The sequence below is a fragment of the Cotesia glomerata genome, linkage group LG1, assembly GCF_020080835.1.
Source record: "Cotesia glomerata isolate CgM1 linkage group LG1, MPM_Cglom_v2.3, whole genome shotgun sequence".
Lineage (NCBI taxonomy): Eukaryota > Metazoa > Arthropoda > Insecta > Hymenoptera > Braconidae > Cotesia > Cotesia glomerata.
In genome coordinates, this window is record NC_058158.1 from 7,273,859 (window position 1) to 7,290,335 (window position 16,477).

General features: G+C 32.2%; 1 protein-coding gene across 1 annotated transcript; it reads left to right on the forward strand.

Annotated features, from left to right (window-relative positions):
* The first annotated feature begins 1,738 nt into the window (after positions 1-1,738).
* On the forward strand, positions 1,739-5,343 carry LOC123267268 (POU domain protein CF1A). Its single transcript, XM_044731823.1, has one exon. The coding sequence runs from the start codon at positions 3,061-3,063 to the stop codon at positions 4,414-4,416; it is 1,356 nt and encodes a 451-aa protein (XP_044587758.1). The 5' UTR covers positions 1,739-3,060; the 3' UTR covers positions 4,417-5,343.
* Positions 5,344-16,477: the final 11,134 nt, after the last annotated feature.

A 16,477-nucleotide genomic window follows, 5' to 3' on the forward strand; every position in this document is an offset into this window, starting at 1 on the left:
GGCAGTCTGCCACGACATGCACACTAACATAAAAATATATACAGATACAAATAAAAATACGAATATATATACAATACACTTATTTTCTAGGACTCTATAATACAAAGTGTCGCTTTTAGCAGCATAAAAAAATTCGCGTACGTGAATTTATGTGTACAGTCTGTCTTACTGGCGCCATGTACTAACCATTATTATCATTCTTCAAACAATCTACCAAAGAAAAGAAACATCCGCGAAGGCGCGTGTGGTAATACTCATATTTAACATACTTAGATTTATTACTTGTATATATTTTACTAGAAAATAGTATTTAAAAAAATTATTAACTTACTGTATACCTACAAACAGATATGTGGATATGTACACCACTGTATACTCCAACAAAATGAGAAGACTAAAAATAAAAAGTAAATTATTAGTATGTTAAAAAGTTTAGTATAACAGAAGTCTCTTAACCTGTTGCACGACTTTAACATTATTATATTCATCCGTATAATCAAATCGTAACAATCCCATTGCGATAAAATATGAAAATTCACTCTAACGATATACCATTATGGATATTCAACGAGTTCGAGTAGTGTGAGGTATAATACATAATAATAAGTAATATAAAGACAACCTTGTGCTCTCTCTAGCTCTAGTCTTCTTCCTCTATACATCACACTCTGCATGTATATACCTACATAATACTGTATATATAGATATACAAATATGGGTATTATACTCACAGCTGATCGCTAGATACTGGATTACAAGTTCTAGCGACATCATCATCCAGTGTCTCAGTCTTAGTCTATATCTCAGTGTCTTGCTACCCCGGATTTTTTAAATTTATTCTTTCTCACTTTCTTGCTCTACTCCCTTAGTTATTGCCCCTCTTCTTTCTTATTCAACTATTCATCATAAAATTTACAATTCTGCATGCATTAAATAATTATAAGTTACCTGTTGCGTCAACTAAAAAACGAGATACATTAATGTCCAAAGTTTTTGGTAAGAAGTACCAGATTTTTTTTAATTTAATTATTAAATAATTATTAGTAAGAGGTATTAATATTAATATTAATAAACGAAGCATGTGAGTAATAAAAATAATTTGTGCACAGAAAAAAAAATTAACTTGAATCAAGTAAATAATTTTAGAGAATTTTATCTTCTTGATTTGAGTAGAAAAATTCTTAAACTAAAAAATTTTTTTGGTTTAAGTGAATTTTACTTGATTCAAGAATTTTTTGTCTTGATCCAAGACAGTGAAACTCTTCAAAATTATTTTCTTGGTTTAAGAAATTTTTTCTTGATTCAAGTTAATTTTTTTTCTGTGTGTGGTTTAATTTCTGACTCTGGGGTTCATTTTATCTAGAACTAGGAGCAGCAGTAGTAGAGCAAAGTTACAGAGCTAGAGAGCTACAGAATCGGAAGTAAACTCGGATACAGAGTATAAGTATAGAAGTAGAAAGCAAAGCAGAGCAGAGTAGAGTGTCAGAGTTTGCTATTGTGAATAAGGCTGCTGGTGGCTGCAAGCATGCATGCATGCAGTTAGGTTGGCAGGGAAAAGCGCTTGAGGGGTAAAAAGAAGCTACAGAGCCTGATTCGGGGGGTTGACAGGCGGTACTGGTAACCTGGCGCCGCCCAATAGTGACGTAGTGCCGACGGCCACCTTGCCCGACGGACGAATGAACGGCTGAAAGTTTAGTGGTGGGGGGATCGACAGAAGGGTCGCGCGCATGACGTGAACGAGCTGGAACCTCGGGAACCTCGGACGAGCTGCGAGGCGAGGCAGTCAGTCGCTCTCAGCTACGACATGCATAACGCATGAGAGCCAACAAGATATCTTTCTCTCCCGTATTATTATTATATATTATTATTATTTCTTTTTTATATATCTTTCTCTCTCGTTGGTGTCCTCGTGTGTACAGTCGCAGTCGTTGTCCCGCGAGTCGAGTTCAGTTGAGCAAGTTAAGTAGTAAAGTTTTAATAGTTACACACTTTGTTGTTAACTCGTACGGGTGTTTTACTAAAAACTGTGCAAGATACCGTCGACGGTTAAGTCTTGCACCAAGTCCAGTTTTATACGATAAATCTCGTTAATTTTGTGAAATTGTCAGCAACCTCTACTTGGTTATTTTTTTATTTTGTCTAATTTATTTAAAAGACAACAAAAAAAAAAACAAAAACGGAGCAGCCGTCTTTTAAAATTTATATTTTTTTTTTAAATACAAATAAAAAAAAAATTCATTGAATTAGTGTGATGATTTATTATTATTATTCATCTGGGACTGAGTCCCAATAAATCACATCAATGAGTTTATTAATTTGTTCGGGACTTTGATAAGTGATAGTGCGTGACTTTAACACAACACACGGGACCACACTTGTCACTTTAAAATAAGTGACACAATTGTTTTATTATTATTTAAAGCTAAATAAATACAAAATCGGTGTGAATAAAGTGAAATATTTAAATAATAAATATTTAAAATGCGTAAGAACTCAGAAAGAGATGTAGTGAAAATAGTAAGATCGTGTAATCCACCGCCGAACATTGGCAGTGAATGAAAATATTTAAAATTATTTAAAAAAAATAGTAGTAGTAATAATAAAACATTAAAAATAAATAAACAATATAATACAATATAATATACGAACAATATAATACGGACAAGTTTTATTGAACATTATTTGACTATTATGTAGTAATATAATAATAGTAATTGTGGTAACCCTTGAATTCGGTGAATAAAAATCGAATCCCACGGTTGTAGCAACTTTGCTGTATACCTAGACCTAAACCCTTAGAACCCAATCTCGGCAAGTGCTTTAATCGATCAATTGGATTGCCGACAGGTTGGCACAAACACATCAAATTACTGCTCAAAAAAGTGTGTAATAATAATTATAATAATAATAACAAAATAAAAAAAAGGGTAGTGTCAAGTGTGTTGGAGTGAAATTTGAGAAGCCGAAAAGTGGTATCCTGCTACAATCTAGTGGGTACCGCTCCGACTTGTAAATAATTACGAGGGCGGACAGTCTTCGCGTTGACTGGGCAAGGAGTAGATGGCAGCTACCACGTACATGCCGATTAGTAGCGCAGTATCGGCCGACCTGGACGGTGGTTCGGGTACAGCTATCGGGATGAATATTTCCGTAAGTGGATACTCATCGGGCTCGCCTCGCAGCGCTGCCGATGCTGGTGAAATGAAATATTTATCAGCACCCCAGCATCACCATCACCACCACCACCATCACCAGGTGTCCTCGTCGCCGTCGCCTAATGGACTCTCGCATCCCGCGAGCCTGTCCTCGGCGAACCCTTGGGTCAGCTTGCAGCCAGGAAATGATCCTTGGGCGGCCTCCATGGGGATGCACCACACCACTCACCATCCCCATCACCATCCACACCAAGGAAACTCCAGTTTAGATGTTAAGCCTCTCACCGCCGCAGCGACGGCCACGGACTCCGTTCAGGGTATGCATCATCGGGGTCCCCATCAATCCCCCGGCATGGGTTCGCCCCATTCTTGGCACGCACCGGTTGTTCCGTCGGCACATTATAACCCGAGCGGCGGTGCAGCCTCGCCAACTACCTTGCAGCAGTATCACGCCGCGATGAACGGAATGCTGCACCAACACCCGCATCAGCACCCCCATCAGTTGCACAACCACCAAACGGGACTTCCTCATCACCTCAGAGAGGCCCACAACCACAGTCCACCCTCGGGACACCCTCTGCATCCTGGACATCCGCTCGATCGGGATCACAGTGCCGGTGAAGAAGATACTCCTACGTCTGATGACCTCGAAGCGTTCGCCAAGCAATTCAAACAGCGACGGATCAAGCTGGGTTTTACTCAAGCAGACGTTGGTCTTGCGCTCGGTACGCTTTACGGCAATGTATTTTCTCAAACTACGATATGCAGGTTTGAGGCGCTACAATTGAGCTTTAAAAATATGTGTAAGCTCAAACCTCTGCTCCAAAAATGGCTCGAAGAGGCTGACTCGACGACGGGCTCGCCGACGAGCATTGACAAAATTGCGGCTCAAGGAAGGAAGAGAAAAAAACGCACTTCTATTGAAGTCTCGGTAAAGGGTGCTCTTGAACAGCACTTTCACAAGCAGCCAAAACCTTCCGCGCAAGAAATAACTTCTTTGGCAGACAGTTTGCAGCTGGAGAAAGAAGTTGTGAGGGTGTGGTTCTGCAACCGTCGGCAAAAAGAAAAGAGGATGACACCTCCGAATACGCTGGGCGACGGAATGATGGAGGGCATGCCACCAGGACACCAAGGCCAAGGCGGTATCCACCAGGGTTATCATCCACAAGACCATCTCCACGGATCGCCTATGGGCCACAGCCATAGCCCACCAATGTTGAGCCCTCAGGGTATTACGGCACATTCGCTTGCGGCTCACTAGCGTTCGCCAGGGCCTCCCCCGCTGGGCCTCGCTATAACCAGCTCGCAGTCGAACCCAACCAGCCCTGAAGGGTTACCGCCCTTCTATCATCACTACCTCCAGGCGCGAACCACCGGATACGGTGCTTCGTAGCTGCAGTGGCAGCCGCAACATCACTATCATCAGCCAAATCATCAGCATCAACGGGAGTTTATCCGCGACATGCAAACGTCGAGCGGTGTTGCTGCTGCTGACGAAGATGATGACAACGATCAGCTGCCATCAGAAGAGGAAATTATTGCGTTCGATTATGTGAGACGGAGCGAGGCCTCGTCGGAGCACCGGGGAGGCCGTCGGCCGTACGTCCAGCTCGATAACTTCGCGCTGCGACAATACGAATTACCGCGAGTTTAATTTTTGTTAATAAAAAATAAAAACACAAATATATTATTACATATATAAATGAACTCTTTTTGTTAAATTCGCGGCAACGAAATACTAATAATAATAATAACTTAAAGTTAATATAGAAATAAAATAAATGGAAATAATAATTACAAATTAATGTACATTGTGTCTCACCGAAGAAGAGGACGTTTATTAATAAAATTATTAAATTAAGGACTGGCAGAAAAAAAAAATAATGACAGTTTTAAGGACAATCTATTGTAACAAATATATATATATATATATAAATATAGTTATTAATATTATTATTATTATTATTATTATTATTATGATTACAATTATAATTATTATTAATATAATTACGGACCTCACTCTTCGTCGTGCCGACGTTGTTGTTACTAAATTGTTATTTGTTTGTTCTGTGACGTGTGTCTCTCTCGACAAAGTGGCGTTCGCGTAGTGACTCGCCGTCGGACAGATTGGTTATGTCCGGACACCTTTACTATCATAATAAACGTAACAATAATTAAAGCAAAAGTTAAAAAAAAAAATATTAAATTTTTCACGGTTTGAATGTACTGGAAAAAGTGTAACGTAGTTAATACATCCGTTCGCCCTTTGTTGTTCGTACTCATATCTGCGGGTGTGTTGTCCAAATAAAAACGCGAGTAGTTTATATTTAAATTCATTATAACATCTTTCGCGTACGGATCACATCATCAAGAGACAAACCGACCGCACAAACACATCTTAATATGATAATAATAATAGTTATAATACAGCTAAAACTACAACTACTACTACTCAAAAAACTTAATACTACTACCTTCTACCTTCTACTACTCACGTACATCCCAACCAGAAAATAGAGAAGAACGAAAAATGTAACTTCTTCTTCTTCTACTTCTTCTTCAAGCGTTCCCGAGAACTGGCTCTCGTTCCAGTGAGAGTGAGTACTGCATACTCAAAAAAAAAATATAAATACTACCTACCTACCCTACGACGGCATTTGCTAAGCTTGTATTTTTATTTTCTGACGGTAGTAGCACGAAATTATTTATTTTGTTTTTTTTTCTTTTATTTTTTTTATTGCAAATTGTAAACTAAATTATGTTGCAATTAAAATCGCGACGCGGTATCAGTTTTTTAGAAAATTATTTTATCATTTTTAAAAAGGACACACACCAAGATAGAATTTATTAAATTATCCGTAATTTTACAGTTAGATTATTGGCAATACCCAGGTGAAAAATTTAATATATTTCCGATGTAGAGACGCACTAATGAGAGAGAGACGACGCTCATTGGCAAAGTTTACTATTGCTATTACCTATGTATGTATGTATTTATATTTATGTATCGATATGTACTTACATAGGGGAGTGCTTTGCGACCGTGTGGAATTTGTCCCGTGCAAATCCACCGGGTGATGTAATATAAGTAAATATGAACTGTAAATAATCTACCAGATAAATATCGTAAGTTAAGTATGTAAGCATTCTGCGTCGCGCGTCACCGGCGTAATTATTCTACAGCCCACCCCTTTTTTCTAAAAATTAACAATTATACATTATTAAATAATATATATACATGTGTATATATTATTTCGAAAAATTGTATGTTATGTGAAATGAGCATGGACTGTGTGAAATTTTTATTTTTTTAAAAATGTGTATTTTTATTTTTCATTTGAACAAAATTTTTTTTATTATTTACCTAAATTTTTTCCGATTATGATTAATTAATTAGTAAGTATGAATGCGAAAATGAAAAAAAAATCGACGTGTAATATAAAGTTTAATTGATAATTTATATTATTTTATTGAAAAAAGTTCAAAATTGTTTTCCAAATAAATATAATAATTCAAAATATTTTTTATTTATCATTTCTTAAGTTAGCTAATAATTGTAAAATGCTCGCGGCCAGATGTTTAACGAGTGGAATTTTATCAGTCTGATTGTTTTTAAAAATAAAAGATTTTTTTTTTAAAGTTAAAAAAGATTATTTTTATTTTTGTCGAATTGAAAAAAAATAGAAAAGAAATTTTAATTGATTAAAAATAACTTCGGTTCTGTAGGGATGGGCTGTCATGAGTGTATTTCATTCCAGGGTATTGAATAATTGTAAACAGACAAACAGAATACAATAATATGTGTCTAACTAAATATTTATATATAAATTTAATAATAATAAAATAATATAATAATGATAAATAATAATAAAACCCGGCATATGAACGCGCTCGCTGTGCAACTGGCCCGAGAATAAAACAAAGCGTATTATCATCGTCATGTATATAGATATTTATTATATACTTTTGTGTAATACTAGTATTACTTGCATTGTTCCTACGTACTCTAAGTCTTGGGTTTATTATTATTATTATTATTATTATTATTATTATTATTATTATTATTATTATTATTATTACTATTAATGTATACACGCGCTTGCAGTGGATAAAAATTCTTTTCTGTAAATATAATACTAGGATCTAAAATACCCAAGTGACTAGGTCCTAAAGTGACCGTAAAATTTGTTTAAATGTACGAAGAGAGTTTTTAATTCAAAATTTTAATACTTAGCCAAATACATATGCGATTAGATTATTTTGTGAGAAAAAGAGTTTTAAACAAAAAAATTTTTTTAAACGAATATTGTTAATTAAAATTATTAAATGCGTAAGTCGCGTTGACGCGGTACTGTAATATTATAAAAAATAAAAAATAAAAGCGGATTTATTTATAAAATAAAAATTTAAAGTTATTACTATCATTGCAAATCCACTTTTTCATTCTGACGATCTGATAATAATTTTACAACAATTGCGCTTTCTTTAGAATTTTTTTTTTTAATATTAAATGTATTTTTCAAATATTTTTTTTGGTATTTTGTTGTATAAAAATAGATAAATTATTTTACGCATGAATTTTTATTTAAACGAGAAAAAAATAAATCGGATTTTCTGGTGATACATATGATATAAAAATTATTGTAAGCTATTATTACTATTATTATAACTACTTACTATACTTATTATTTTTATTAGTTATTATTATCATTATTATTATTATTTTTATTGTAATTAAACAATCGTTGTCATTGTTATTACCCACCGATTATTATTTTTCTCGTAAGCGCGTGTGTAAAGTTTGTTGATTTTTTATTTTTATAACGTTAAAATCGAGTAAAGAAAATAAAAATTCGTTGTAAAAATATTTCGATATTACGTTGATAAACTAACATGTAGTAAGATAATGAAAGCGCAATTATTGTGAGGGTAAATGATCGCTCTGTCGTTCGTTAATTATTTGATATTTTGGTTTTTGTTATTTTAATGAATTAATTGATTTATTAAGTAAATAAATGTATGTACAGTGAAATAAGAGTAAAGAAAATTTAAAAAAATTATGTGACGTTATGATTGGAGAAGAGTGAGGCTAATTATATAAATAATAATAATATTTTTTTTTAATTCGTAATGAGTTAATTAATGAATAATTAATGGTAAATATTTACAGCAAAAATGAAAAGTTAGCCAATAGGAGTCGTATTCTCTTTGTACATATTACCTGAAAACCGTACACAAGTTAAGGATTACTCTGAGAGACAAGTGCGATATGTATGTAAGTGAATAGTATGTGAGATATGTGCAAAAAAGAAAGATAATAAAAATGTTAGGTCACTTGCGAGAAATCCATTCCAATTCCCTTGTATATTATTATTATTTTTATTATTATTATGATTATAATTATTATTATTATGATTATTATTATTAAATATTATTATTATTAAAATTATTATTATGATTATTAATTATTATTAACGTAAAATAATATTAAAGATGATAAAATAATATCTGCAGGCGAGTGGTAACACGTTTTGTTAGAATGGCAGAAAATTACTACTGAATTTTAATTAATAAACGAGATGAAAGTATACAATAATTCATTGACTACGGTTTTATTTATATTTCCTCAATTCCATTATTACCTTACTCTCCAATTTATTCATAATTATTTATTAATCATTAGGTCATTAATCTTAATTGTAAGAATTAAATTTAATTGACTTTATAAATTAACTTAATTATCGAGTCTTATTTAGAAAATAATTGCATGCTACTGTATTTAATATTTTAGAGGTTTATTTATACAACTAAAAATAATTACTATTATGATTAGTGTTACTGTAAAAATTAATGTCGTTGACGTGACTTGAGACATAGCAAACGTCCTTGTATGATATCTCATAATTACGTACAAAGTAGTGTTATATGTATATATCTGCTCATTAAAAAAAAATAAATTACCATAAGATTGATTTATACAAGTGACATGTGATTTTGGAAATAGATATAGATATCACGCAGATGGTTTGCCAGACATCGGTGAATACTTTCACTCTGTCACATGATTAACAGCAAATCTTTTTCTATTATTTTTTTATCTTTATCTTAATAAAGAAATTAAATTTTAAAAATTCCCGGCTTAGAGCTCCAGACGTTTCATTAAATAAAATAAACCACAATAAAAACGATATCAGCATTTATTCAATCAGCGGATATTTTAATTTATACCGACGTAAAAAAAAAAAGAGAAATGACCCACTATTATTTATTAATCGTCACGTTCTGTCACAAGCTTATTTTCACTCCTTATTTTCTACCGTTAAGTCCATACGTCACCTTAGTATTCAATCGTTATTTACGGAGCGGAATATTCATCATAAAAATCATTAATTAAAAAAAAAAAATTATTTTTTCGATAGTAAAAATAAGTTTCTTAAAAAATATTTCATTTTTTCACCGATTAAAAAACGTCTGTCGTTTAGAAACAGCAACAAAAAAAAAATATTTTAATCCCTCTATTCTCTCGAAATATCTTTTAAACTATAACAATAAAATTTTTGAAGGGTAGTTTGAGATTTAAAAAATTTGAATAGGATCATTTCGCCTCTTTCCCCCTATTAAAAAAAAATAATAATGACGTACATAAAAGTAAAGATTGTAGCGATGATGATGCATCTAGATTGCGTGCTAGCTTGAGATTAATTTAGAGTAGAAATGCAACTAGTGGAGTGTGTTTATGCGTTTCCACACGATAAAATATGAATATAGTGAATATATAATATATAATACAGAATAACAGGAGCCACCATCAGCGTATAAGTACTTATAAATGTACAAGTAGCATGTAAATATGCTCGAGCGGTTGATTGAATGAAATCGAGTTGTTTAATTGTAACACTTGATATGAGCGCGACATCATTGGTCTTGTTTATCTACCACACGACGTTTAGCTACCAACTCGGTATCATACTGATGGATATAATTATTATTGGTTTTTAAATTCTGCCGCGTGTGTAGCGCTGGGTTGGATACTCTACTCTGTTCATATTAATATCTCCTTATAGAAATACATTTATAATGTCTAATATAATATAAAATATAGTGTATCTTACATAGATATAGATATAGGTATAGGTAAATATATATTATTATATATGAGCTAAGTGAATAAGAAGTAAAGCGGTTGCTGGTTCGAGAAGATATTAGTTATGACCACACAACTTATGACCATGTGGTCTCATGTCTCGATAGCCTCGGTTGCAACTACTTGCGTATTATACAGTAGGTACAGTAATATATAATAAAGTATGCTACACTGATAAAAAAATTGACTTGACTTAAGAGCCAAACTCTTGAACCAAGAATTCCATTTTGAAGAAAATGATTTTCTTGAATCAAGAGAATAAATTCTTGACTCAAGAAAATTTTCTTAGACCAAGAATAATTTCTTAGCTCAAGAATTTATTCTCTTGACTCAAGAAAATCATTTTCTTCAAAATGGTATTCTTGGTTCAAGAGTTTGGCTCTTGAGTCAAGTTAATTTTTTTATCAGTGTAGTATAAGTAATATAATCCCCGGGTTTTAAACGACAACAAACCAGTAACCATGCATAGCATTCGTTTACTCTCTGATGTGACTCTGACGATGCTTGCATACCTTTTTGTACTGATCATCTTTTCAATTTTATTAGTAGCATAGTTTTATCGCGAAAAATATTTATTGTTTTTCTTCGATACTTTTGTTTTTTATTTTTTACTCCAAAAGAATGTGGGTGTAAGTACACAGAAAAAAAAATTAACGAATCAAGAGAAAAATTCTCGACCTAAAAAAATAATATTAAAGAGTTTCATTGTTTTGGATCAAGCTGAAAAATTCTTGAATCAAATAAAATTTACTTAAATCAAGAAAAATTTCTTAGTCTAAAAATTTTTCTGCCTAAATATAGAAGATGAAATTCTTCAAAATTATTTACTTGATTCAAGTTAATTTTTTTATCTGTGTATGTGATTTTATAGTAATTGTAAAAAAATTTTAAAGCAAATCAGTGTATGAACGGAGATTGTTTTTATACAACTAGGGGCCTGAGGTTGCAGGAAAACGAGTAAAAATAATAACAAGGAAAAAAATAAAATCACAACCCGCGTCGTAATAACCGAGTGTGAGATAGGACGATGCATAAGGGGAGAGTTTAGAGTGTCTAAGTATGAGTTATTATTGTGTGTAAAAAAATGTATAGCAAACTTAGAAAAAAAAAATAAAGGAAGCGAGTGGAACCAGGTGTCATCAGGAAATCGTCGGACGGTTTCCCCGCAGGACGCGTGACACGCGCAAACAATGAGCGTACATCGCTAAAAGGGTGACCGGGACGTGCAGGGATGAAAAGAAATCAGAGCGACGTGTTCACGGGGGCACAACCAACTGAGAAAATCTGTATCGATGTCTTTAAAAATATACATTGTTATAAAATAACAAAAAAAAAAAAAAATAATATGCAATGCTTAAGTAATTAACTCGTTAAGATAAATATTTAGTTTGATTATCAATTTTCACGGATTACAAGTGATAAATTATTAATTTTTAATAATTAATTGATTGTTAGATTGTACAGAGGCACCTCGGTAGAGACGAAAAAAAATTAGGGATGATATGAAGTAAATCGACGCTTGCGCTGGTTATTTCTGATATAATTTTCCCGGACACATGCGCTTTAGTCTTAACTCATCATTTCGTCTTTCTCGCTCAGTCTGGTGTCCTCCTCCACCCACACTCGAGCTCCCGTATACATATTGTAAGGCTTACACGTGTGCGATATCTCAAATACGAAAATGTTAACACCTACCGAAATAATCGGCGCTTGCGTGCGCAATAAAATGTCGACGTTTAATAATTAAAATGGAAGAACAATGACAACACAATGAAGGATGCGGACATGTATGTGAGTAAGTGTGTGTGTGTGTGTCTGTAGATAATTGAGCCTAATCGAAATTGAAACGGATGTTTGTTTGATCAATTATTATTTTAAAATAATATTGGAAATATATAACAACACGGTTGCGCGTAAATATGCCATGTTGGTGGTGTTTTAAATATTAAACGTGCTCATATAAGCACACGTTTGTGTGAGAGGTATATGACCTTCGATTAGAGACCGATTAAGATAGTTTGTATATAATATAAAGTCGCGAATCATTGGCTACCGTGCTCAGTTGAGTAGACTTGCTCGTTATTTGATATCAGGTAGATTGATATTTCTGTAAATTGACACCTTTGTACATTATACACACACTAAAATTTAATTTGCGCGCGCAAGCGCGCGCCTCATATTTATTTTCATGATATATTTATGTGTCGTTTATGTATATTATATTCGTTTTCAACCAATCAGAATGAGAATAAATATTTTCAACCAATCACATTACGAATAAATTGGTTTCACATACATTTCATCTCAATTTTATTATGGGATTACATTAATATCCTTTAAATTAAATTACATGAAAGTCTTGAAGTTAGTCAAAAGTCGAAACTCGCAAAAAACGGGCCACGATTCATTATTGGTTAAAATTTAAGCGCGCGCGTAGCGTGCTATTCAAATTTCTAGTATTTTATACTTTAGATCAATAATACAAGCCCAATAGGTTGATTGAATATATATTCTTTTATTATTACATAGATATATATATCTATCATTTAATGACAGGTTTTATTCTATTAATTATTATCGTGAATTGTGTTTAGATATTAAATTAACTACTGAATTTTTATTAGAATAGTTTTTATCTGATCTTTCATAAATTTTAAATTCGTTCTATTAACATGCGTGAATGTTTATTATTTTATAATCATTATAATAAAACAAGCAGAGATTTAAATAAAGTACTAAATATTTAAAAAAAAAAAATTTTCCCTAATAAAATTTAAATAATTTTTTTTTTTGAAGACTTAAAAAAAAATTAAATTAAATTTCAGTTTTTTGAATAAAATTTTTTTATTTTCTCAAAGAGCCCAAATTTTATTTACCAATGAAAGAATTTTTTCACACATAAAATTGATTAAATTTGATTACAAACCCTCTTCTTCTTTTAAGTGAATAAATTCAAAAAATAAATTAAATAAGGAAGTAACTTCCGGTGCATCACGGAGGCGCGAAGAGTTTGAACACTTGCGCGCATTGATTTAATAGCCGATGCCCACACTTGGTGGCAAACTTATATCACATAGGTATTTATATAGATACCTACATAGATATATACGCACACGTATATATGTTTAACAACGACAATGATGACGACGAGCACATCCGCGCGGACACAAAACGTGTACGTGGCGTGTGCGGAGGAAACAATTGCGGCTGCTGTCTTTATTGCCACTAGTTTTACTCTCATCTCCTTATCTCACTTTTATTAAATTTATATCTCTAGCTCGCTTTATCCACCAGTCAAATATAAGCTTAATAAGTGCTGCTACCTACATTTCATTTCCGGTCAAGTTTACGTCACTACCTCTTCTAGTAAGGGAGTAATGCTTTTTCAACTCCAATCCAAATGATGTGATAACTTTTCAACGATAATAATTGCAGCAATCAAATCTTAGATCTATTTTCTATTTTATTTTTATTTTTCATTATCTCGTAATTAAAATAATAAATGAATCTTCTCTCATTAATCAGTTTAAATACTTTGGTACACAGTAATTAAACACTGTGTATTAAAATTTATCAGCTAAGAATTTTTTTTCTTATTTTTTTTTTTTAATAAATGTGTTGGTTTGTATGCCAGACAAGTCAAGGTTTTTCCTTCTTATTTAAACTTCTGACTAGCTTTAGCGCTGGAAAAATAACTACATGAGAAAAATAGTTATTAATTCCGGGCGGCGATGTCACCGTCGTCTTGAAAATTCCATTTTACCTGAATAAAATCCAAGTAATCGATAAATTAACTCCGATTAACAAAATTATTATTTTTCTCTATCGATTGACTATTTTCATAAAAAGTATTATTTTTTCCACAATTGTGGTCATATCACATGAACACATGTACCGATGAATACGTACATATATGAGTATATAGACTCAAGTTTGCCGGCATTTTTTCTCTACAACTTCGCACCTCCGTATTGCGCAGTCGTGGCACGACCAATCGTGGCTGTCTCTAACCAGGTAGGCCTTGAACGACTCGGAACTCGCGGGGACCCACGCGTTATTCCTCTCCTTCTCTCTTTCTTCTCTTCTTGTACATATTTAAAGTTACTGTTTTTTGTCTCTCACATCAACATGTTGTGTGTAATACTGAGTAGAGAGCCCGAGCAAGCAAATGAGAGAGCAGAGTGAGCAGTATAGTAGACGAGAGTGAGGTCTATTGATGTGTAGATATGTGTATTGATGGAGCCATGAGCAACAATACACTTGGCTACTACCTATGTAGTATGTAGATATGACTACTATCTATATACACATATATGTACAGTCGCGGTATATTATGGATGTTTATTAAATGTGTGTATAACCGCATGTGCGCTGCCGGGCAAAAGACAGATAAATAACTCAGGTATGGCGTTGGCTGAGTAAACGATCTGAGCACGTGTGTGAAACTTACTGAGTCTACATCATCACACATGTACTGTATCCTCCTCATATACTTTGCCTCTGTTTCTTATTATTTACTTATTTTTTGGATATTATTATAATCATTACTCGTTACACTTTAATATTACGTTTACATTTTCAATTAATTATCCATAAGCTTCAAATAATAAAATTATTTTATCATTTAGTATTGATTTTTTGTTTACACTTTCATTGTGAAATTTTTTTACTTTTTTTTTTTGTTTAATATGCATATTAGCTTCGAGATATGATTTATTAATTTCAATTGATATAACAGATTAATTTCAACCGTCTAATGTGTGTAGATCTGAATAAAAATATTAATTGAAATAAATTATAATCGATGAATTAAAAATTTGAAATGTATTAAATATTATTTTATTTATTTATTTTTATTACATTCATCTTCAATTAAAATAAAAACAATTTATTTTAATTAATTGATAATTGGTTAATTAGCGCACGTGAGTGAGCTGAGTGTTGGGTGTAAATCTTAAAAACTCTATTAAGAAAACTTTACTTAGCAGTATCTTGCATTATACCGATATATATGTATATATGTATATATTTATACATACTCAGATAAATTAATCGATCGAATGTTAAAATCTCAGAAGGAATTTCAGCTCGTCACGCGATTGCGCTGCCATCAGAATCAAAGTCTTTAAATGTATGCACGTACCAAGTTTATAATGTGCGAAAGAGTTTTATCAAGGGCGCACGTTCCAATAAATAAATCGCCGTGATAAATATATATTTAAGTGTCTTTTATTTTAAGATACTCTCAAAGAATAATAATAAACTATAAGTAAGAGAAAGAGTTAATGTGAGTAATTATCCGGTGTGCAAAATTACTGTCTATCTTACGGATTAATCGAACATTAACTTACGTAAACTCTTAATCGGCATTACGCTCTTAAACATCGCAGTTTATGTGTTTATCTCTAATTGTTCTAACAGCTGCTCAATAATTTTCTCGCTTTACCGGGATTTTTATAATAATATAAAAAGTGAATTTTTAATATTCACGGAAAAAAGTAAACTAGTATTCACTCGGATTCCGGTTAATTTTTATAGTTTCAAACAGTAAAGCAGACATCGGGGTGGCAAAAATATAAATATTACAGAACTTAATGTAGAAAGTATAAAAGCCACAATTTATAATTTAATATTCAAAATAAGTGATTAGTAGCTGTCACTACAGTAAATAACGACTCTTTCATCTTAAAAAATTACAGTTTCAAACAGTAAAAATTGCCATTTCAATATATAGTCGATATTATGAGGAGAAGGGGAAGTCAGATGAAAGAGAAGGGGGTCTCACTCTGGGAGAATTTAACATTTGAAACAGTAAAAATTATACTTGTAAAATATACATTTTCCCAGTCCAAGCAAGTCAATAATTACAGTTTGATTTTTAGCGTTGCGTTTAAAATTTACCATTTTACTTTGTAAATATTGACGTTGCTTGTATTAGAAATTTAATAACGTTATTTTATACTTTTTACATATCATAACATCATTTTTTAGGTACGAAATAATAAAAATCAAAGTCTGAATTCTTAATTATTATACTATAACATTTTAGACATTTACATAGTGAATATTACTGTTTGAAATAGTATTTTCTTCCATGTAAAAAGTAAATTGTAACGTTTAAATGGTAAATATTATAAAGTGAATAGTAAAATCACGATTTTACTGTTTGAAATGGTAA

Excerpts from the sequence above, each read along its gene's own strand:
- LOC123267268 (XM_044731823.1), top strand. The coding sequence starts at position 3,061 with ATGGCAGCTACCACGTACATGCCGATTAGTAGCGCAGTATCGGCCGAC.